This window comes from Mus caroli, chromosome 12 (assembly GCF_900094665.2).
Source record: "Mus caroli chromosome 12, CAROLI_EIJ_v1.1, whole genome shotgun sequence".
NCBI lineage: Eukaryota > Metazoa > Chordata > Mammalia > Rodentia > Muridae > Mus > Mus caroli.
In genome coordinates, this window is record NC_034581.1 from 64,664,002 (window position 1) to 64,688,443 (window position 24,442).

Consider the following 24,442-nt stretch of genomic DNA (forward strand, 5'->3'; position numbering starts at 1 on the left):
GGTTATTCCAGTAGTTCCATTGTAATCACAAAGGTTCTATGAGTGGGAGGGAGGCAAGCTAATGGAATGAGGAGACATAACTGAGTAAACAGTTCTCATGATGTAAGGGATGAGTCAGGAGACAGTAACAGGCACGTCCAGAAGCTGAAAAACTCTCCCAAGAGCCTCCCAGGAGAACCAGCCCTCTGACACCAGTGAGCCCAGTGAGAGTCAATTTGAAACTCTAATTTCCACAAATATAAAATAGTGTATTTTTGTGGTTTTATGTTTCCTAGTCTTAGGACAGTTGTTCTAGAACGCATGCATGCTCCGTGCACAGTAATTCATGCCTTTCCACTGGAGAGTCACCCAGAGGATGTACCAGCAGGGCTTGTTTGTTTGTTTATTGATGATCATATTGGTTATTCCCAGACTTGAGCCATACAAATAAAGCTCCCACAAACATTCAGGGCATTTTAGCTCCTGCTTAAATATGAAAGAGTGCAATGACTGGATTATCCCAGGTCCATTTTTAACATTTTAAGAGGCTGTTGCACTGTTTCCCATAAGGCATTGGGTCATTTTCCAGCCTTGCCTACAAAGTGTGTGAGTTGCAATTGCTGAACATTTGGGCATTTTGTTTTCTTGTTTTTGGTTAAGGACTTTAGTAGAAACAAAGTACTCTCTTGTAGTGATGAGTTTTAAAATTATTTTTGGTCTCGTCTAGTGATTTTGAGACAGGGTCTCACTATATAGCTCTAGTAGGTTTCAATCTCAAAAACTCTCAGCCTTCCAAATGCTAGGACTATGTAGAAAATATTTTATATGGTTTTGGCGCCTTATCTAATCTTAGCCTGATTTTCTAGCATTTACTTATTGATGAGTATTGAGAATTCATTAATTGTTCAGTAAATAGATTTGCTTCATAACACTTTTTAAAGGATTCTTGTATTTACATTCAAGAGTAGTATTCTTCTGCATGCAGCCATCCAGTTTAGCCAGCACCATTTGTTGATGCTGTGTTATATATATATATATATATATATATATATATATATATATATATATATAATGTGTCATTGGTGTGTGGGCTCATGTCTGGGTCTTCAGTTCCCTTCTAGTAATCAATGTATCTATTTTTATGCCACTGTCATGCTGTTTTTATTACTACAACTCTGTAGTAAAAATGATGTTGGGGATGGAAATACCTCCATCAGTTCTTCTATTATTCATGATTGTTTTAACTATTCTGGATATTTGGTGTTTGCATATGATGCTGGAAATTGTCCTCTAAGTTCCTATGAAGAATTGTGTTGGAATTTGATGGGGGTTGCATTGAATCTGTGGATTGTTTTTGGTGGAATGTCTATTTTCACTATTAGTCCTACTGATCCACATGCATGGGATATCTTTCCCTCTTCTGATATCTTCTTCAGTGTCAAAGTTTTTATTATACAAGTCTTTTTCTTGTTTGGTGACTTTTTTAAAGGCTATTATAAAAGTCGTTGTTTCTCTGATTTCCTTCTCAGTTTGTCATTTGTATATAGGAAGGAAGGCTACTGATTGTGTGTGTGTGTGTGTGTGTGTGTGTTCGTGCACTCATATGTTAATTCTACATCCTGCTACTCTGTTAAAAGTGTTTATCAGCTGTAGAAATTTCCCAGTAGAGTTGTTGGGGTTGTTTGTTTCTTATACAATCATATCACCTGCAAATAAAGAGACTTTGATTTCTTCCTTTTCTATTTGTATCCCTCTTGAACCTTCAGTTGTCTTATTGCTCTAGCTAAGATTTCAAGTACTTCATTACATGGATATGGAGAGATAGAACAACTTTATCTTGTTCCTGATTTTTGTGGAAATTCATTGAACTTTTCTCTGTTTTCATTGATGTTGTTTGTGGGCTTGCTGTAAACTGCCTTTATCATGTTGCGGTATGTCCCTCATATCCCTAGTCTACTCAGGACTTTTTTCATAAGGAGATTTTGGCTTTTGTCAAAGGCTGTGTCTAATGAGAAGATCATGTGGTTTTGTATTTCTATCGGTTTATATGGTGGATTGCATTTATCCATTTACATATGTCAAACCATCTCTTCCTCTCTGGGATGAAATCTATTTGATTATGTTAGATGGTCTTGTTTTGATGTGTTCTTGTATTTGGTTTGCAAGTATTTTATTGATAATTATGACATCCATGTTCATAAGGGAATTTGGTCTGTAATTTTTTTTGTTGGGTCATTATATGGTTAAGTTAGCAGGGTAATTGTAATCATTAAAAAGAATGGGGCAATGTTCTTTCTGTTTCTATTTTGTGAAATAATTTGAGGAATATTAGAGTTAATTCTTCTTTGAAAGTCTAGTAGAATAGCTGGCTCAATCTGGCTCTGGGCTTTTGGGGAGGCATATTGGAAGACTTTTAATTACTGCTTCTATGTCACTATGGTGATATAGTCATGTTTAAATTGCTCATCTGATCTTGAGTTTTCTTTGGTAGGTAATACATAATCATGAAATTTATTCATTTCTTTTAGATTTTCTAATTTGGTGCCATCCAGGTTTTTAAAGTGTCTGTATGTTCCCTTTTGTTTCTAAGTTTATTAGTTTAGATCTTCTCCCAATGTTTTTTAGTTAATTTGGCTAAGGGTTTATAAATATTACTGATTTTCTCAAAGACCAACTCTTCATTTCATTGATTCTTTGTATATTTTGTGTGTGTGTATGTGTGTTTCTATTTTATTGATTACAGCCCTATGTTTAACTGGTTTTTACCATCTACTCCTTTTGAGTGTTATTTCTCTTATTTGTTCTATAGCTTCCAGGTGTGCCATTTAGTTGCTGATATGAAATCACTCCACTTTTTAAAAAGGTCAATTACTCAGTGCTGCAGGCCTGCCTCTTAAAACCACCTTTGGGTCCCACACTGTAGTTTCATTTTCACTTAATTCTAGAAGATTCTTGTTCTCTCTTTCTATTTTATTTTGTTTTCGTTTACTTCAGTTTATTTTCCAAAACAAGCCCTGTTCTGAAACTTGCTCTGTAGACCAGGTTAGCCTTGAACTCAGTGATCCATCAGCCTCCTGAGTGCTGAGATTAAAGTGTGCACCATCACCCAGCTTAAATCTCTTTCCTAATTTCTGTCTCAACCCAGTTTTCATTGACTAGTGAGTTGTTTATTTTCCATGAGTTTGCAGGCTTTCTGTTGTTTCTGTTGTTGATAACCAGTTTTAATCTCTGGCAGTCAGGTAGGATGCAGGGAGTTATTTCAATTTTCTTGTATCTGTTGATACTGGCTTCATGTCTATGTATATGGTCAACTTTGGAGAAAGTTCCATGACCCACTGAAAAGAAGGGATATTCTTTTATGTTTGGGTGAAATGTTCTGTAAATATTTGTTAGGCCTATTTGACTTATGATGTCCTATAGGTACAGCATTTCTCAGTTTAGCTTTGGTCTGAAAAACCTGACTAGTGACAAGATTGGTATATTGAAATCATCCATTATCACTGTGTGAGGGTCAACATGTGTTTTTTTTTTTTTTTTTTTTAGCTGTAATAGTATTTCTATGAAATTGGCTTCCCTTGTGTTTGGTGAATAGATGTTTAGAATTGTAACATCCTCTTGATTCCCTGCCCCCTTAGATGAGTATGCAGTGTCTTTCCTTATCTCTTCTGATTAGTTTTTATTGGAAGTCTAATTTGTCAAATAATAAAATGGCTATACTGGCTTACTTCTTGAGTCCATTTGCTTGGGATATCTTTTTCCATACTTTTACCTCAAAGTGATGTCTATCCTTGATATTAAGTGTGTTTCATGGATGCAACAGGATGGATCCTGTTTTTTAATTGAATCTGTTAGTTTGTGTCTTTTGGGGGATTTGAGACCATTGATATTGAGAGTTATCAATTAACAGGGTTTGCTGATTCCTGATATTTTGTTGGTATGTTATGTCCCCCCGCCCTTCTGGTTTGCTGGTCTGGATTTCTTTTTTCTTGTGTTTTCTTGGGTGTGGTTAACTTATTCAGGTTGAAGCTTTGCTTCTAGCATCTTTTGTAGGAGCTGAATGTGCAGATAGATACTGCTTAAATTTGATTTGTGTGTATGTTTCCTTCATCTATAGTGACTGAACATTTTGCTGGGTATTATAATCTGGGTTGGCATCTGGGCTTGTAGTTTCTTAAAATTTGTAGGCCAACTATGCAGACCCTTCTGGCTCTTAGCATCTCTGATGAGATGTCAGGTGCTGTTTTAATAAGTCTGCCTTTATATGATACTTGCCTTTTTCTCTTACAGCTCTAATAATCTTTCTTTGTTCTCTACAGTCAATAATGCTTTGATTATTGTATGACATGGGGAAATTTTTTTCTGGTCCAAACCATTTGGTGTTCTAAATACATCTTATATCTTGATAGACACTCTCTTCTTTAGATTTAGGGGATTTTTTTATGATTTTGTTAAAAATATTCTTTGTGCCTTTGGCCTGGGTTTCTTCTCCTTCCTCTCTTTCTATCATTCATAGGGTTAGTCTTCTCTTGGCTTCCCAGATTTCCTGAGTGGTTTGTGCCTGGATTTTTTTAGATTTAACATTTTCTTTGACTGAGGCATTCATTTCTTTGATCTTGTTTTTAGTGCCTGAAACTCTCTTTTTCATCTCTTGTATTCTCCTGGTAAGGCTTGCCTCTGAGGTTCCTGTTGGAGTTCCTAAAATTTTCATTTCCAGTTTTTCCTCAGTTTGGGTTTTCTTAAATGATTTCTACTTTCATGTCTTGAACTGCTTACATAACTTCATTCTATTGTTTATATTTGCACAGACTTCATTAGTGGATCTAATCATATCCTTTTTGAGATCTTTGAGCATATTCATAATAGCTGTTTTGAAATCCTGACTTCTGCTTCAATTACATTGCATTTCTTAGGGCTTACTGTAGTAGGGTTGCTAGGCTCTGGTGGAAGCATATTGTCCTGGGTGTTAATGACTGTCTTTTTTTAAATCTGGATTTGGGATGATTATAATTATAGGTATTGATATCTTATCTTGTCCGTGTTGGGTGGGTGTTCCATGCCTTGGTTTCTGTTACCCTCTTTGGATCTTAGGAATGTGTGGTGGCTGTAGGTTCCTGGGTAGGGAGTGCTTCTGAGTGGCCACCAGTGTTCTGGGTAGAGTGTATATCTTGGTATTTGATACAGACACAAAGGGATGAGGATGGTCTAGAAGGAGGGTAGGGCTGAAAGAGTCCACAGGAAGCAGGAAATCTGGATCTACCAAAAGCTTAACAGTGGAGTCCCTGGGAGAGGCAGGACAGACCCTTAAAAGTGCTTCACTAGAGGGCAGGGGGTGAGACTGGTGAACCGGAAATAGAGTACAGGAAGGAGAGTGGTGGTTTGAATATGCGTAGCTCATGGGAAGTTGCACCATTAGGAGGTGTGGCCTTGTTGGACTAAATGTGTCCTTGGAGGAAGTGTGTCACTGTATAGGTTGACTTTGATGGTTCCTAGTGCTCAAGATCTGCCCAGTGTAGGAAAAAGAGCCTCTTCCTGGCTGCCTGCAGAAGCCAGTCTCCTCCTGGCTGCCTTTGGATCAAGATGCAGAACTCTTGGCTCCTCCAGCACTGTGTCTGCCTGCATGATGCCATACTTCCTGCCATGATGATAATGGACTGAAAGTCTGAAACTGTAAGCCAGCCCCAGTGAAATGTTTGCCTTTATAAGAGTTGCCTTGGTCATGGTGTCTCTTTACAGCAATGAAAACCCTAACTAAGACATTCACCTATCTGATACCCAAATCTGTATAACCAGCGAGATCCCAGGTAGAGAGTACCTCTGGGTACTGGCCGCTGACACAAAGGCATGGGATGAAGTAGGGAGGCTGGGTCCCCTGAGAGGACCTGATAAATCCTCAGAAAATGGAGGCAGAGAGGAAGGATAGACTCCTGCAAGTGGTCTGCTACAGGTATGAGACTTTATTTCTTTTCTTAAAAGTTTAATTTATTTTTATTTACATATATTTGCTTGTCTAAGGGCATGTTATATATGTATGGGTGTCCTCAAAAGCTGGATGGAGTTATGGGCAGTTTTGAGCCACCTGACTTAGGTGCTGGGAATCAAACTCAGGTCATCTGGAAGTGCAGCAAGTGCTTTTAACCACTAAGCTATCTCTCCAGCTCCATTTCTTTCAGTTTTTTTTTTAAATTTTTCCCTTTTTATTTTTTTAATTGGGTATTTATTTCATTTACATTTCCAATGCTATCCCAAAAGTCCCCCACACACTCTCCCACCCACTCCCCTACCCACCCACTCCCACTTCTTGGCCCTGGCATTCCCCTGTACTGAGGCATATAAAGTTTGCATGACCAATGGGCCACTCTTTCCACTGATGGCCAACAGGCCATCTTCTGATTCATACGCAGCTAGAGACACGAGCTCCGGGGGAGGTATTGGTTAGTTCATATTGTTGTTCCACCTATAAGATTGCAGATCCCTTTAGCTCCTTGGGTACTTTCTCTAACTCCTCCATTGGGGGCCCTGTGACCCATCCAAGAGCTGACTGTGAGCATCCACTTCTGTGTTTGCCTGGCCCCGGCATAGTCTCATAAGAGACAGCCATATCTGGGTCCTTTCAGCAAACGCTTGCTAGTGTATGCAATGGTGTCAGCGTTTGGAGGCTGATTATGGGATGGATCCCCGGATATGGCAGTCTCTAGATGGTCCATCCTTTCGTCTCAGCTCCAAACTTTGTCTCTGTAACTCCTTCCATGGGTGTTTTGTTCCCAATTCTAAGAAGGGGCACAGTGTCCACACTTTGGTCTTCGTTCTTCTTGAGTTTCATGCGTTTTGCGAGTTGTATCTTCTATCTTGGGTATACGTGGAAGTATATGACTGTAGAATGGGTATACGTGGAAGTATATGACTGTAGAATGGGTATACGTGGAAGTATATGACTCACTGTAGAAGTCATCTGACCTAGAGTTTCCTTTCTAGGGTATCTTCAAGTATAGATTATATTACCTTACCTTGTATATATAGTATCTATATATGTAGTATCTGTATCTGTAATATATGTAGTATATGTAATATATGTAGTATCTGTTGTCTTTTAACATCCTTCATTCCTGATATTTTTTGGTTTGGATGGGTGGGTTTTTTTTTCCTTGCATGCATATGTTGCATACATGTGTATGTCTATTCACATATGCATATAGGTACTGTGAATATGGAGATTAACAACAGGTGTCTTTCTCCATCACTCTGACCTTATACACTGAGGCAGAGACTCTTGCTAACCTGATGCTCACCAATTCTGTTAGTCTAACTGGCCAGCTTGCTCCAAGAATTGCCAGTGTCCACTTCCCTGGCACTGGGATCACAAGCAGGTGCCAGGCCCTCCAGGATCTCCAAGGGCTCTGGGAATCTCAGATCCACTGTTTGTGCTTGCACAGGAAGTACCCAATGAGCTGCCTTGCCAGGCCCCTAATACTGGTAATTTGTGTGTTGCCTTTTGCTGACCAGTCAGTCTTGTTTATCAGAACTATCAATCTTGAGAGGAAAGTTTGTAAGTGTCACTGGATTTTTTTTTTTTTTGCCTATTATTTTCTATTTTCATTTTAATAGTTCTGGATCTGATCTTTACTTATTGTTTTTTGTTTTTTATTTTTATTATTATTATTTTTTTTGCTTAATTTGATTTAGTTTGCTCAGAAATAAATATATATTTATTTCTAGTTAGGTTGGAGGTTGACTTAAATTTACTTTTAAAAAAGATTTATTTTTAGTGTGTGTGTGAATGCCACCTGTGTGCAGGAGCCAGCAAGGTCTAGAGAACAGCATTAGGTTCCCTGGAGCTGGAGTTCAAATGACTGTGAGCAGCTGGCTGGTGTGGGTCTTGGAAACTGAACTTAGGTCCTCTGATAGAGCAGCAACTGAGCCGTCTCTCAGCCCCAAGCTAGATTTAGCTTTACTGTCTCTCTGTCTCTGTCTCCTCCATCTCTGACTCTCCCTCCCCCTTCCCTTCTCTGTGTTCCAGGGGTATAAATATACCTATAATTACTGCCTTAACCAGATACCAAATTTAAGATATTTTTATCTCCACTCAGTTCAAGACACTTTATTCTTTTGTTTATTTCCCCTTTTAATCTACGAGGGGTACCTTTTTGGAAACATCCAGTTTGGGGACTGGAGACATTGATCACTGGTTGAGCACTTACTACTCTTGCAGAGGATCCAGGTTCAATTCCCAGTACCCACATGATGATTCACAATTCCATGTAACTACAGTCCCAGGAGATCTGTTGCCCTTTTATGATCCTGCACGAAGGATTGTTGCATGAAGACTCAGGCACGCACATATACACATAAAACAAGTATGTTTTTTAAATGAATTATCTATTTTCTAAATATTTAGTAACATTTTTAGCTATCTTTGTATTACTAATTTCTGTCTTAATTGTGGTCATAGAATGTACATCTTATGATTTTAATCCTTTCCCATGTATTGAGAATAGTGGAGCATTAAGCAAGATCCCTCCTGATCAGAGTTCATATATTCTTAGAAAGAATATTTTCTGATGCTCTTGGTAGGATGTTTCCATAAATGTCAGTTCAAGTTTATTAATCATGTCCAAGTTATAGTGCTCTAGATAGACAGATTAATCATCCTCCAAAGATTCCCATGCCTGAATCCCCAGGACTTGTGAATATATTACATTACAAAGCAGACTTTCCAGACCTGATTAAGAATACTACATCGGGGGCTGGAGAGATGGCTCAGCGGGTAAGAGCACCCGACTGCTCTTCCGAAGGTCAGGAGTTCAAATCCCAGCAACCACATGGTGGCTCACAACCATCCGCAACGAGATCTGACTCCCTCTTCTGGAGGGTCTGAAGACAACTACAGTGTACTTCCATATAATGAATAAATAAATAAATAAATAAATAAATAAATAAATCTAAAAAAAAAAAGAATATTACATTTGAATCTTATCATGAAAGCAAAATATAGTCGGTTGCTTTGAAACTACAGACTCACTTCATCATTTGACCATGTTATCCAGATAGTGTATGTGAGCAACTATCATTTGTCTACCACTTTAAGTAAAAGCGACGTTCTATGAGGCGCAAGCAGCTAGTTTGGCATCAAGAGCGACATAAGTGCTTTTGACTGAGACACTTATGTAAACTTCATTCCTTATGTGGACTTCCCATTTTATATCATAGCATATTACAAATATGTGTATGGAAAGTTTGAGATTATATAGAATTAACAATTTCTTTTGCTTCATCAAGAAACTCATGAGTAAAAGTTGTCTTTCCACTACCAACACACTAATAGAATATGAGGGAGAAAAAGGAAATGGCTGTTAGTATAATTTGGTGCCATCAGTTTTATTTATACTAAAACATCACCATGTTTATCCATTATTGACTTTATAAATCAATTAAGATGTCAACATAAAGAAAAAAATCAATGCCTTCTAATGAGATAGCTAAGCCACATGGACCTGCTGAAGTGGGTCTTGGGCATCCTTTAGCTTCCATGGTTATCCTTCCTCGAACGCTTAGCATATAACTAACATTTACAGGGCCATGTGTTATCTTATAATTTTACTTTATATAGTTTGTAGGATCAAGTATTATTATTCCAGTCTTATAAATGTAGCAAAGTCAGAGGAGCCAAATATTAAATACCATTCCATATTAAATTCCATTCCAAACATATCTGCAACTGTCGGTTCATTAGCTCAGGGGAAGCTTTCTTTGCCAGTTTCTTTGCCTCTCCTGTAGTATTGAAAACTTACTGAAACAAAGACTTTGTATTTCATTTTTGTATTTTAGCTTCTAGTGAAGTATGTTGTATATAAGATGGAAAACTGATGTAACATGAAGATATTTTATCTTTTGATTCTTTTCATACCATATACTCATACATAGAACATTAAAAAGCAACTTTTAAAAACTGCATTCTCGCTGGGCAGTGGTGGCACATGCCTTTAATCCCAGCACTCAGGAGGCAGAGGCAGGCAGATTTCTGAGTTCGAGGCCAGCCTGGTCTACAGAGTGAATTCCAGGACAGCCAGGACTATACAGAGAAACCCTGCCTCAAAAAAAAAAAAAAAAAACCAACCAACCAACCAACCAACCTACTTTCTCCTTATAAAAATTATTTAAAACAGGAAGAGATAATATTACTTTCTGGAAATATGACCTTGTTCTAGGTGAATGCAGCGAAGGCTGACGAGGCAGGCACACTGTTGTATGGCAGCAGCTCCGGTGGTAGAGTGTATCCTGAGCAGAGATGTGAGGACATGAAGTAGGTGTGAGGATTCGAGCTGTAGGTCAGGAGGAGGCGGCCCCATGTGACTGACCTCTCCTGAGGAAGCGACACATCTGCAGAGAACCATCCAGTGTCTATGTCCTGGTTACGTGGCTTCTTTGACAGGGAGCTCACCGAGTTTATCTTCCGTTCACCATTTCTCAGATGCTCAGTACTATTCTTAGGGGCAGAACAGTCAGGAAGTCTTCTCCTCCATCCCACATATCCATCTGCTCAGCTCTCTCTATGGTGCGAGGCCAGTCTTACTTCAGGGTCAAAGTGCAGTCAATGGAGTGTTATTTGAAAAATAGAATCCAGGGCCTAGCATACTAGATGTTAATATAAAGACAAAATGGTTGCATTTGATTAGGTTTTGACACTCTAGCCTGCTGCTCTGCCCTCTCCAAGTTCTCTCTCCCCTTCCCCTCTCCCTACCATGCTTTTGTGTTGGTGTTAGCTCTCACGTCTGGATGTAAGCCTCCTTAAAGCATTTTTCATACAGTTGGTCTAGGGTTGTGAACTCCTCTGAGTTGCTTGTCTTGAAAGGACTTTACTGCTTTTGTATTTCTGTAGGATCGTCTTGCGTGAAGCCTCTTTGCAGCTGTTCTGTTTTGGATCTTGGAATGTGCCTCTCTACTTCTACCTGGCCTGCACTGCCTCTGCTTGGAAATCTTTAGTCTAATACGTCCACCCCCTAGAACTTTTGTCTCGTACACTTGACCATTTGACTATAACATGCACACTGAAGTTCTTTCACTTGCCCTGCAGCTCACTGACTGTGTTGTAAGGACTGTGGGCACAGTAGATGCCATGGTATCATCGATGGTAGATAATACAAATGTATTTTTACAAACAATCATGGTATAATCAACAATAGGAAAGACCTATTGTGTCTGGGGCCATTTGAGATTGGGGACATTAGCTTTCCAGCAGTCCAGGTGAAACAGTATGGCATTTTCTATTGAGTAACAGAGATTCCTTCAGGAACTGTTGACACCAGCTCTGCTAGTAGTAAGGGTATCTGGCATCACCGGCAGCCCCAGCAGTAGTGATGGATCCCAAAGTTCTTGTCCTCCAGACAGATGCTTTGGGATTCCGATGCTGCACTGGAGAGGCAGCCACACGGGCTCCTGACGGCAGCATGGTCAGGCGAGGTGAGGTTGAGTGGCCTGTCACTGCTCTGTACTGGTTGTTTCCACTCTTTTGGAGGAATATTGGGAACTCCTGGCATTTTGGATATCCTGTTCTGTTGTTCCTATTATTATTCAATGGTAGCGACTATATCAACACTGATTAAATACTGTTCTGCTACAAGTAGCAGCTGATACTGTGGGATTTTAACAGCAGATCTTGGACCATGAATCCCGACTTCCCTATTCGCTGTTAGGGTAGCCTTGAGATTCAGTTTTTGCAAGCTTCAGGTTTTTTTTTTCATATGTAAATTGGGGATAGTTCCTGTCTCATAAAAGCAGAGTGTGTGAAATTGGCATAAAAACTTTGACAATGAATGAGACAGGGCTTCTAAGATAGGCCTAGGTCAGCCAACATCCCCCCTGTACATTCCGGGGCTTGGCATATTAACAGCGTGCTTTGCTCTACTTTTGGGGTCTTTTATCATCTGTGTCATCATTTATGAGCAGCTCAGTTAGAAGTCTGAACTTCCCAGATGAAGATGGTCAAGTGGCTCCACTTCTGAAGCATCCTGGATGCCAAGCAGGGCCTCCTAAGGTTAAGTCAAGACTGTGTGAATTACCCGCTGCTACAAGCAGAAGCACCACAAGCTGGCAGGTCTGAATTCTACCACTTCCTTGATGGGAAGGGGATGCACCTCTGCTCCAAGTCACATCAAAGCACCTGGGGGAATCTTTTTACCTAATTTATGTGTATGAGTGTGTACCTCCATGGCTTTATGTGTTCCACATGTGTGCATGCAAGTGCTCTTGGGAGCCACAGGAGGGCATTGGATCCCCTGGTGCAGTGCTGAGCTGTCTGATGGAGGTGCTGGGCTCTGAATCCTCATCCTCTCTGCAAGATAGTAAACATTCTTAGCCACCGAACCATCTCAAGTCCCCTGGCACAATCTTCTTAACATGATGGTTCTGACTTAGCATGTAGCTGGGACCAGGACCCTGCATGTGTAGACTTGTTTCCTGCAACATCTTCATGCTTTCATTAAAAGTCTAACAATAAACACACCAAAACTGCTCATCAGAACTCCAAGGCAGAAACCCAGAGGCATGTTTGCAAAATTATTTATTTACATTTTAAACTCACATTAAACTCTTTCTGGGATACAGTGACTAAAGTGAAATTACAAAACCAATATAAACATATTCACATTAATCTTGAACAGAAAACAATTCTGGGGTGGGTTCTAGATTAACTCCAGTTAATCTTGGTTTTACTTTTGGGTTTTAATTGGTTTGTTTTGTTTTTCACCAATATTCCTTTAAGTCGTGTTATGGTAATGTTCTCACAATGAGAATAAACTTACCTTGCATCATCCAAAAAAAAAAGAAAAATGAAAAAGCACAACTTTAATTTGCTATTAAATAGCTATCCAGCTGCCTGAAACTCCATCCTCACAGTGCTAAGATGTTCAAGTGGGGGCAGCCACGCTCTCCTGACTGACTTTCCAGCTCCTTAGGCTTTGACCCAGTTTTTGGCTTGGCTAATGACTCACTGGAATGCTATACCATTGCAGGCAACCCATTCAGAACAGGACCTGATTAACACTGGACTCAGACTTTTGTGACTGGGAATGCCTTTAAGAGATGCTGGCAATAGCAGTGCTCTCTTTTTCTTTACTCAGTGAAGTAAAAGGGGGAAAGCACACATTTATTTTCCACATGTTAAAAAAAAATTTGCCAAGAAGCCTTAGTTATTTCTTTTTATAAAAAAAAAATTCTCAATACCTGCCCTGAATATTGATTTATTACTGAAACTCTAGACCTGTAAGATGTCTTTCATAATCTGTTTATATAAAACATGATGATAGTCAAATATACAAATAGCACATTGCAGTTTCAAGGAGGGATTCACATTTAAAACAGCTTAGCTGAAATTAGAGCTTTTGAAAACAAATGAAAATACTGTTCTTCATCCTAAACCACACAGACTTCTCTCCCCTCACAAACTTGCTTTAGGAGAAAAGGCCTTTGGATAAAATAAATCCTTTCTCCCCTTAGGGGAAACAACAGAGTAAGGCCTTTAAAAATGAGAAGACAGCAGACAGGGCAATGGAGCACTTCCCAGCAATGTCTTAGAGTCTAAACCCAGTGCTTAAAAAAAACAAAAAAAAAAAAAGAAAAGAAAAGAAAAAGAAAAAGTAGCTATGGCCATAAAACACATAACTTGTGATTTTGGAGAGCGCCACTGGGAAGAAAGTCTGAAAGTCGAATCAACACATAATTGTAGGATTTTACATTTGATGTTTTTAAAGCTTTAAGCTATATTCTACATGGCAGTTAAATTCTTTGCTGAAAGATTTCTAAAATATAAACTGCTGCATGAATGTATAAAGTTTAAGATATCTATAGACATTTCTCATATTGATCTTCCCCCCCTATTCAGTAAGTGGGGTAAAGCAAGAAATTAACATTTTACTAAAGCAGCATTTTGATTTTGGGTGAAATAATTCTAAATGAACTTTTCCAAAAATCCTATTTACAGCCATTGTACAGCTCTTTATGTACACATAAATACAAATGTATAAGAAACACCAACCTATATGTTTTATAATATAAAATAAAATTAAGAAGCACACAAACAAGGCCCCATGGCAGGCAGCTGTTGGAGAAATGTGCTTGCTGTTTAGTTCCAGTGAAACTGACCTTCAGAACCTGAAGCATCTCACAGGACCACTTCATACGACACAGTTTACCTCTGACCTGAGTCTAGGCCTCGCCACAGTTCTCTGCTAAAGCTAATACAAGTACTGAGTAGAAAGATTTAGAGGAGGCATAATACCAGTATGTATGATTTATTTAGATGTATGATTAGAGGGAAAGATTGATTCTTTCCCCAGTGGGAAATCAGAATCTTCTGATAGGCCTAGCAGTGCAAATCCAGTGTGAACTACTGGGGCACAGACAGTGTGTCACACTTGGTAGAGGGAGCTCTGTGCTGGTGGGTCTGGATCGTTGGGTCCCAAAGAATCCCAAAGAGTCATGGTGGAAATGGCTCAAGAGTTCCTCACAGTCATGTGACTTCTCAGCCTGACTTGGCTTGTGTCCCTTCCCAAACACAGCGGTTTTCTTTTCTCTTGTACCCCTTGTAAAGTGAAACTCTAATTTCTCCCCTTTACCCTTGATAGCCAATGTTCTCCACAGTATGAAATTCATAAGTTCTGATATATGAGGTATCAAAAGGTCAGAAGCACGGAATTCTTGACCTGTATTAAACAAACAGTAAAAACTCTTCATAAGTAGGAGAGGTTTTTAACTCTACAGTCAAGGCCTTTTCAGATAACTAAGTGCACTAAAATGTAGAAGTAAAAAGTCTATGGCTGTTAATATATAAGACAAAAAAGGTGGTGTGGTTTACACATCTCTGGCCAAGCCTTCTCTGAACAGAACTGCAGCCAGCCGATGAATTCAAAGAGACTAAAGTATTGTAAGCAGAATGATGTCAGTACACAGCTTAGGCCAGGCAGCAAACAGTTCAGGAAGACAGTTTAAAAATCGTTCCCTGAGCTTTTGATACAAACTCAAAGGTATGTCACGAACTCCAAGGCTTGGGAGAGACGAAACTACATCCACCGCGCTCCACGTGATCTTCTTTCAAGAGTGGCTTTTTACTCCAAAGTGGTCGGTCTGTCCGTAGGCTCACTATAGTTCAGTAATGCTAAGAGTGCAGTTTTAACAATGTTTTTTAAAAGACGGGGTCCCAAACAGAAGCTTTAGGAGGAGGGGAAAGGGCTGTTTAAAGAAAGTAAGGCTTTATCCTTAGCTAAGAGTGCAGCTGAATCTGTTGTACAGCAAGAGTAGCAAGAACTGGAACCAGAAGTCAGAGTTTTATAGAACTTGCACTTCTCTGATCTCGGTGGCTAGCTACTGGGTGGCTAGCTACTGGCCAAGCCTTCTCTGAACACAACTGCAGTCAGCCGATGAACTCAAAGAGACTAAAGTATTGTAAGCAGAATGATTTCAGTACTTAAATGTTTTCAAAAACAATTATAATAATAACCACTTTAGTTAGATATCAAACTTAAAAGGAACCTGGATTGCATACACAGATAATAGCAGTTTTAAAACATTAAAAACTAGGACTTGAAGGTTCTTAACTTAATTTCATTCTTGGTAGCTATCCAGAACAGACTTTAAAAGTTCAGTGCTTATGAGTAATTTAAATAGTGAAATTTAAATAGTGATTTGTGAAATTCCAATAAGCACCCATTTGGAGCCTCCAATTCCATTGCTGGCAGACTTCGGGTAGGCTTGATTTCAAGCCGCTGAAAATTTTTAGTTAGAGGGTTCGGAGAGCCTATTAAGACGTTCCAATAGTGTCAGGAAAGTGCACAAATGCAAGTGCGTCCTTTGGTGTGCATCCTTTGGGCTGGCTATGACCTCAGAGGAGGCATAGAAGTCAGTGGTGCTGGTGCCAGGTTCCTGACGATGGTACTGAGGCTGGCAATCTTCTCTTCTAGGAGGAAATTTCTCTTTTCTGCTGTCTTCTGGCGCTGTTCAGTCATCTCCAGAGCTTTCAACAACTGGGCATTTTCAACATACAAATCCTTCACCACGGCATCTGTTTTTGTGTTCTTGCAGAGCTAGGACAGAACCAGAAACATCTTGATTCCATTTCTGTTAACCAGTCCCAATTTAAAACAGGGGAAGTTACTTAATAATGGCAGATCAGTTCTGCTAGCTGTGCACTTTGTAATAGTAATTTTTACCAGTGTATATGCAAACAGAAATGTGGATTCATTCTGTTTGTATTCCCAAATATCAAGTCTGATACTAAAGCCATACTACAAAACAAAGAGTGGATTATTTTTTAAGGGCTCCAAAATGAATTTTTCCCACCTAAATACGTGCTATTCCTTTATTCATTTTTTTAAAATACCAAAAATGCTTGTCCAACATAGCATTTTGAGATGTCAACTGCGTTAACATCCGCTCTTAACAAATGTGCTTCACTACTCAACACTACAACCTGTAATATTTATAAATACAACAAGATGTCTCGACATGTAGCTTGGGAATCGTTTTGGCAATTGCTTCCCTTAACCCCATTTTCCTCTCTTCTCTACCAACCCCTCCCCGAAAGGTATACCCTCTCTTATAGAATATGGAGTCTACATTGAGAGGACACATTTGTTAGCCAAACTTGGTACCTTAATTCTTGCTTCTGTCCCTGCCTTCAATCTTCTTTCCCACATCTTATACTCATCATTGTACAGCAGACTCAAGCAGGTAACACAATAAGGAGTGGCTACAGAATGGCTGGTTTATTACCATTTCCAGGGTCATAACAATTTAGGCAACGGAAGGTATAGTACACCTGAGAACTTACTTGTGACTGAAATGTCATAACTCACCATTCCTTCCTTCCCCCAATTCTCTTTCAACTAAGACATTTCAATGACCATTGCCTAGAGGACAAGATTCAAAAACTATTAGGCATAGAAATAAATGCTTTCTCCTTGGCTGATTCTCCTCTCCTTTCTAGTCTCTTCTCTTAGGACAGCATGGGCTAGCAGTAGCTTGCATTTATAGACGCCCACACCCCATGTGTTTTCCCCATTCTGTGAAGCTACTGCAGCCTAGACTGCCTCCCTACATCTATCTACCCAGCTCTCTAGATTTGCTTAAAGAAGCCTTCAGGAAGCTCTCTTTAGGCTTCGAGATCTTGTGATCCCATACTGAAAATAGAGTTATCTCTTGTTTATTTTTAAAGCTTCCATCTGGAGAAATTCTTGGCTTCTTGCAGGCATGCTAGAATTTACATTCCACATGCCCAGGGCCTTCACTTTGTTGACAGCTGAGTCTCTAGTGCCCAGAACAGGATGTGACACGTAGCAACTTGTGCTAGCCATAGGAACACACAAAGGATTGCCTGGACAAATGCTCGCAAATGGGTTTTTCCACCCTACTCCTCTGTTTAAGATACAGAGCAAAGGAACATTTCTGCATGCATCTGCATTCAGACCTCTCTCCTGGAATTGATGCTCTTAGGTTTTATGAATTTACAAAACCAGGGTTGGCAAATTCTGCTTTGTACCCAACCAGTTTGTCCCAGTCTCAGTTTTCTGGGAGGTGGTCATGTTTGACGAGGAGGGGCTTCTTTTTTGCATACACAGGTAGTTTTTAAACAGAGTGGTCATGTCTGTAATTAGCAGGTAAAAAGATCAAGTTGTTTAACAGTCTAGAACTGGGAGTTCAGACTCCACACAAAGCATATCCTTTTGGAGCCTGGTGATAGCAATAAGATACTTAAAATATTTGTTTGCTTGATTATTTAATGTGTGTGTGGGGGGCATGTGTATATACATGTGTGAAGTCAGAGGACAACTTATGGGGACTGATTCTCTCATTCTACCACATAGGGTCCAGATATTGAACTCAGGCTGTCGGGCTTGGGGGCAATGCCTTTATCTACCAAGACATCTCATCAGCCCAAGGTACAGGGAACAGGAAAGCCAGGGTTACACTTATTACCCAATTTAAAAACCAAATTAAGTGGATGCTCACTGTCAGCTATTGGATGGATCACAGGGCTCCCAATGGAGAAGCTAGAGAAAGTACCCAAGGAGCTAAAGGGATCTGCAACCCTATAGTTGGAACATGATGAACTAACCAATACCCCGGAGCTCTTGACTCTAGCTGCATATGTATCGAAAGATGGCCTAGTCGGCCATCACTGGAAAGAGAGGCCCATTGGACTTGCAAACTTTATATGCCCCAATACAGGGGAATGCCAGGGCCAAAAGAATGGGAATGGGTGGGTAGGGAAGTTGGGGGGGGGTATGGGGGACTTTTGGGATAGCATTGGAAATGTAATTGAGGAAAATACGTAAAAAAAAATAAAATAAAATAAAAAATAAATAAATAAAAAATAAAAACCAAATTATCATTTTCTGTTTACTTACAGATGTATATTTCACATTTTGGATAAAAAGAAATCTGTATTTGGTTTGAGCCACTGAACTTCATTAGGAACACTTTGGGTAAGAGTTACTGTTAGCAAATATACATTTATAAAATTGTGGACAACTGTATATGGCCTCAGTGGAGTTTTGAAAAAAAAAAAAAAAACTGTGGAATGCAGAATTCCTATTTTGAGGCTTATATGAAAGTGATTCCTAAGTTTTCTAGACATCTCCAGCAGAACTAACATCTATTAACAACACAAATTAATAGCAATACAAAGATGCAAAATCTGGAGTTAAGACTGGAATGTTGAGGCTAGAGAGAGAGCTCAGCTAATAAAGTGATAGAATGAGAAAGGCAGTTCCCAGATAAAAAACTGGATATAGCGAGTGGTTCACGGAAGGAATCCCTGTGCTGAGGAAGAGACTGGCCTAGCCTAATTAGAGAGACCCAGGTCCTCTAAACACTGGACATCTCCCAAGGACTAATACACACACACACACACACACACACACACACACACACACACACACACACACGCAGCCTGTATACCCATACAAACTGGAATGTCAGGACAGATAGAAGTGACAGAGGCTTACTTGTTCTTTGAGCTGATTTACTTTTTCTTGAAGAAGTCTCTTCACCAGCTTTAGTTTTTGTTCAACCTCTATCATTCGTTCTTCCATGAGATTTACGAGGTGTTCCTGGCTTCCCTAACGAGAAGAGGGAGAAAGAAGTATATTATCATTTGAAAATCATGCCAACTACAGGTACTGGTAGTGCCTCTCCCCATAGGAGACACGGAGAGGACAGCCGGGGCTTTCCTTCATAACCAGAGGATAGGTTTCTGATGTAATGGGAGTTCTGGGCACTGCACACATTGGCAATACCTTAGAAAAGTAGCATTATCATAGAGGAATCCAGGAAGAGACCAGGCTCTTACCTTGGCTCATCATCCCCTGAGGTCAATTCTTAAACTCCCAACTGAAACCCATGTGCACTTTTAACATAGTGGCTATCCAAAGTAAATTAAAACAGGGGACCGACTTTCCATTGTGAGTTGTGTCTTTGTGATCCTGTGGGCCTCTGAACACTGCAAACACTGGGTTATTTGGGGTGGCCTCATGCTTGCCATCTCTCATTTTCCTTTGAAATGACTGGTGACCATCCAAGGGTTGGTTCTTTTCTTCATCATACTGAACTTCTTCCTGCCAGTTACCCCACTTATCTGATTCCCAGTGACTTGTCAATGTAAAGCAAACATTGGACTAGAGGATGCATTTACCATCAGAGCAGGTTAGAGGTGAAAACATCTCCTCACAGACATTCAAACCTAGAAAAAAACCATAGGACAGGAAGAGGCGTGGCCTTTCTTCTCCTCCTCATACAACATGAGTGGGAGTGAGGAGACTTGAGTTAAGGAAGCAAAATGACCTTGAGAGAGATGACACTGCTCATACCCTCACTTATAAAAATGCCTACACCAGGAATTTCACATTTTAGGAGGTACTTCAAGTCCTTGAAATTATTATCAATTATTATTATTGTGGTTCAGGTGTTAGCGATTGGGTAATAGCTAAGTAATTTTTAAAAGACCTATGTTGAAAAGAATGGAGGCTGCTCAAACCTGAGCTGAAATATGACTGATGCTTGCTTCAGAAAACAAAACAGAAAACCACAGTAGCAGCTAATTCAACAGACAGTGTGTGCTACAAAGGAGAAGGCAGAAGAAAAACAAAGACGACAGTCATACATTTAAATTTTATTTTATTGTTGCATCAAAATTTCCTTTTTTTTCTGTCAAAAGTATGATACATCTTATACAAAACAGTATAAATAACCCTGATTTTCTTCAAATTCCATATATAAAAGTAGTACCTTCTTTTAAAAATAATTAACAACATATGGAATTAGAAAATATATAGAATATATCCTTTCAAGACTCTTCAATCCACTCTTTAGACCATATAAATAAGCTGATGTGTAGCAAGCAGAAGTTTGTGACTGAATCACAAAGTCTTTCATGTCTACATAAGTAAGAGACAATACTGTGAAGGCTTTAACAGTGACGGTAACAGTCAAATATTTTAAAAGAGCACTTGATTCCAACATGTCCCAGCTCATGTCTGTGTGCAGTGTGCATGTACGTGTGTGCATGTTTGTGCATTTAAGACTCTGTCGTGGTAACAAATGCCATCAACAGCAGCCCAGTTTTCAGAGGTGCCCAATCCTTCTGCAGGAATCTGTATGCACTGCTCGCTGCTCCGGTAGCAAAGCCTAGGGAAAGAAGGCAGTGGGATACTTCACCCTGGTGTCAAGGTTAGGGGGAGTCTAAGTCCACACACTTACAATACAAACACATTCCTGGAAGCACACACAGTCACACCACACGTGCAAGCAAAGCAACACAAAGGCAGACGAAACCCCTCTCTCTGTTCACAGGCACCGTGCAGATTTGTATAATGTGCAGTTTTCTGAAAATTAGAGTCAGCTCAGCAGCCGGAAAAAGAAAAAAGCCTAGAAGCCATTCTACTGCGCAACAAATAGGCTCTTCTCGGGCTGAAGGATTTTCTTAATAGTTTCTGTCTAATACTGGAGTTTATTGGCACAGATTTTTTTTTTTTTTTTTTTTTTGTAATTCTCAAATATTGATGAGCAGACTAGGAAAAGCATACTTGAGAGCGTCTGGGAGAGCAATGAGTACATCTTAGCCACATCACTAGGAGAGCCCTTTAAAAACAGGCCAAGGCCTCAGATTTCAACTACACAATGAAGAACTGAAGCTTCCCTTTCGTACTGAACCATAGCCGTTTTTATTATAAAATGCCACCCTAATGCTGGGGGTAGAGGTGGTCTGTGGGAGCAGGAGCAGACCTTGAGCCATCCACCCTGACAATCTTCACCTTAAAAGCTGACTCTAATAATGGGAGGTGAGGATGGCACACAGAACACGGCTATAACATGGACTGTTAGAGCAAGCACAAAAAGACTTCTGAAGGTTTTGTTAAGAAGGATGATCGGATGGCACAGCTCGGCTCGGCACAGCTCGGCTCAGCACAGCTCGGCACGGCACAACACAGCACGGTATGGGACAGCGTGGCATAACATGGCACAGCACGGCACAGCACAACACAGCTATCTACCAATAAGAGGAGAGAGCAGAGTGGATCATGCAGCCTCCTAAGCTAATGTGACTGGCAAAGCTCCTCTGAGGGGATTAAGAAACTGGGAAACTTCTTATCAAATATTAACTGGGCCTTAAGCATTTCTCAACTAGAAAGAATTGACAAAGGAGACATTTTATTTTTATTTCTCACTAGTAATTATCTGGGTAAGAATAAATTTGGAAAAAATGAAGATTATGTACTAAGGAAGACTAACTATTTGGAGCTTAAGTAGTTTTTTGAATTTGATTCTTTGAAATATTGAGTGAAATGAACTAGATAACTAAGAACAGGGTGCTGACGAACTGCATATTCTACATCATTGGTTATAAAGAGCCCCTGCCTGTGACTTCTCAGACCTTGGCGGGCCACACCACACAGGAGAACTGAGACTGTCTGTCAGCAGAGATACCTACCCCAGGACTGAGCTGTGCAAGACTGTTGGGCCAACTATGTACTATACACAAGTAACCCCGATCCTCCGTCATATGCAAGTGTGCAAAGGAGGCCCAGCATTTAAACCTGCTGACTTATAAGCAGAGAGCTTGGAAGGAAACTGTAAAACCAAAGCAAGTGCTGGCACTGTGGTTCTGTGGGTATGTACTCATGGGGACAGAACAATGGTGGGAGATGGGGTTCTTCATTCCCGCCTTTGGACTGGTTTATTTTTCAAACGAAGGTAAAGGGGACGGGACGACGTGAGTTTCCCCGTGGAGAAGAACACTCTCTACCTGTGGTGTGTTGGTTTCGGAGGTTCTGTTTTCAAGCTCCTCCTGCAGGTGCTGGCTTCTCTTTTCTGCCTGCAGCAGCTGTTGTTGAAGCTGCAGAAACTGCTCCCTGGGCACCATCGGACAGGCTTGCTGCTGGAGCAACTGCAGATCCCAGTGAGAGGATGGGCTAAGCATCACAGTGGACCTCAGGGGCTGCATCTGAGGGACAAGGACAAAGCTTGGTCAGTGGAGGGCCTTCTACCAAGGTGCCAAGCAGTAAGTACTGAGCCCAGGATCCATCCCTTCATGGCCTCGTAGTCCCTGGTCCCTTAAACAGGACAAAGCCTGGTGGGAGTGTGTGGGGAGAACCCTTTTGTTGCTCCCTGGAGATAACTCCATTATGGCTTTCTTAAATATTCTAAGATGTGAAAGAATAGACCGTTCTCACTCCTGAGTGACTATAAGGGCATGAGGTCTATGATATACATAGCATATCGAAACTATATCTACGTTTTTTTATTCTAGAACATTCAACTGCCTTTCCCCCTTTCATTAAAAGTGAGACAGGAGCTGGGAAGATGGGAGAGAGTGCTTTTGCCTTAAGCTTTTCCCATTTTCCTTACTATCGTGGAGATTTCTTTGCAAATCTCCATAAACCCATAATTCATTGGCTATGTATCATCTGACCCCAAATTAACATGTTAAGATTATTGTACTTAAAATTACTTCATCTATCTTAGTTCATCTATTAGGAGTTATCCTTAAATAGCTACAAGGCAGGTGTGTGGATCATCAGGTCATAGCCCAGACCCCCCAGAACTAAAAGTATAGTTGACAACAGCAAGAAAACAGTGTATCAACATGCCCATGACATTTAAGGAATGGAAAGGAATGCATTTTAACCAATGGGACATGCTACTTTTCATCTGTCAACATATTCAGCAGACACAGGGCCCAGTGGGAGGCATGCAGTACACATGAGCAGGAACTAAACTCAAGAGGAAGCACCTCCAGGCCTCTGGGAAGGGAAAAGGACCTCTCAACTCAACTAGAATGAAATGTTAGGAAGTGTCAGAGCCACTATCCATTTGTTTTTAATTCCAAGTCTCTGAGGTGGGTCATTATCCATTTTGAAATAGTAGTAGTAGTAGTGGTTGTAGATGTGAAAATATCATATTACTTATGATAAAGAGTATGACGGATCATGAACCCACAGGTTTCTAACAGTGGCACACAGTTTTCTTCAAAATGTTCTAAATATTGAGGAAACCCCTTAAGTAAATAGACATATTCTACTTCAAAGCAAAGTGGAAAATGAATACTGGCTCTTGTCCATGCACATATGGCATGATGAACAGAAATGACTGCAAGGACACGACGTCGAGGTGTCCCCATGCTGTGAAGGGTCACGGAGAGAGCGCTCTACCTTCGCACGCTAGCTCGGGCACAGAACTGTGCCCCGCTCTGCTGCTTCCAACCACTGAGCTCTAGGCAGAGGATAGCCACAGACAAAGGAAAAACAAAAGAAGATTACAGGAGAGCTCCAGGAAGAGAAAGAAAAGTACAAGTTACGATAAGGAAGACCGGGACTGTGCACATGAATAAGAGTATATACGCAACCAAGGTCACCTTTGCTGCATGTCAGCTTACAGTAAGGGACCTTACAGTTCTGCAGTGGCATCCTCATCTGCTCTAATCTGGTTGAACTTGTGAGGCTTACCCATATCCAGATCCAGTAAGCACTGAGCCTGGGATTAAATCCGGTGCTGAATGGACACACAGAAGAAAAGCATTTTTGTTCAGCCCTCTATACTGGGCTGCCAAATGATACAGCAGACAAAAGAACAGCTAAGGTAGTATGTGAACCTTTTTTTGAATATTCAAAATAAATTGCTTACTTAATATTCAACTACTGTATTGCTAAAAAATGCTCAGGAACGGGAATCAGTTTCAGGACAGAATTCTTCCATTTTCCAGCCAAATTTGTAATTGTTAATTACACAGGAGTGGGTATGTGTTCATATGTGCCCCTTAAACTAGTTTGTAGAGACGAGGTGGACTTTACCCAAGGAAGTGTGTATATTAGATAAGAATCATCTAGAAAGATTTTCTCAAAGTCTCTGACCCCAAAGACGCTGCTTCTTGACTTGAGAACACTTCCCTGACTGCTCATTGTACCTCAACCCCACGGGTGGG

At 40.3% G+C, this 24,442-nt stretch overlaps 1 protein-coding gene across 6 annotated transcripts in view; it reads right to left on the minus strand.

The window, feature by feature from the left end:
• Positions 1-12,515: 12,515 nt before the first annotated feature.
• The window catches only part of Nin (ninein), a 100,899-nt gene continuing 88,972 nt past the window's right edge, over positions 12,516-24,442 (minus strand). For 4 of the 6 annotated variants that reach the window (XM_029484598.1, XM_029484595.1, XM_029484596.1 and 1 more), the window contains 3 exons: positions 22,268-22,465; positions 18,972-19,085; positions 12,516-16,049 (listed from right to left, as the gene is read on the minus strand). In XM_029484598.1, coding sequence (XP_029340458.1) covers positions 15,840-16,049; positions 18,972-19,085; positions 22,268-22,465 — 522 coding nt within the window. In that variant the 3' untranslated portion in view covers positions 12,516-15,839. Of the gene's footprint in view, positions 16,050-16,820; positions 16,875-18,971; positions 19,086-20,126; positions 20,650-22,267; positions 22,466-24,442 lie in introns of those variants that run through there. The other 2 variants (XM_029484597.1, XM_021178851.2) reach the window with 2 other exon arrangements.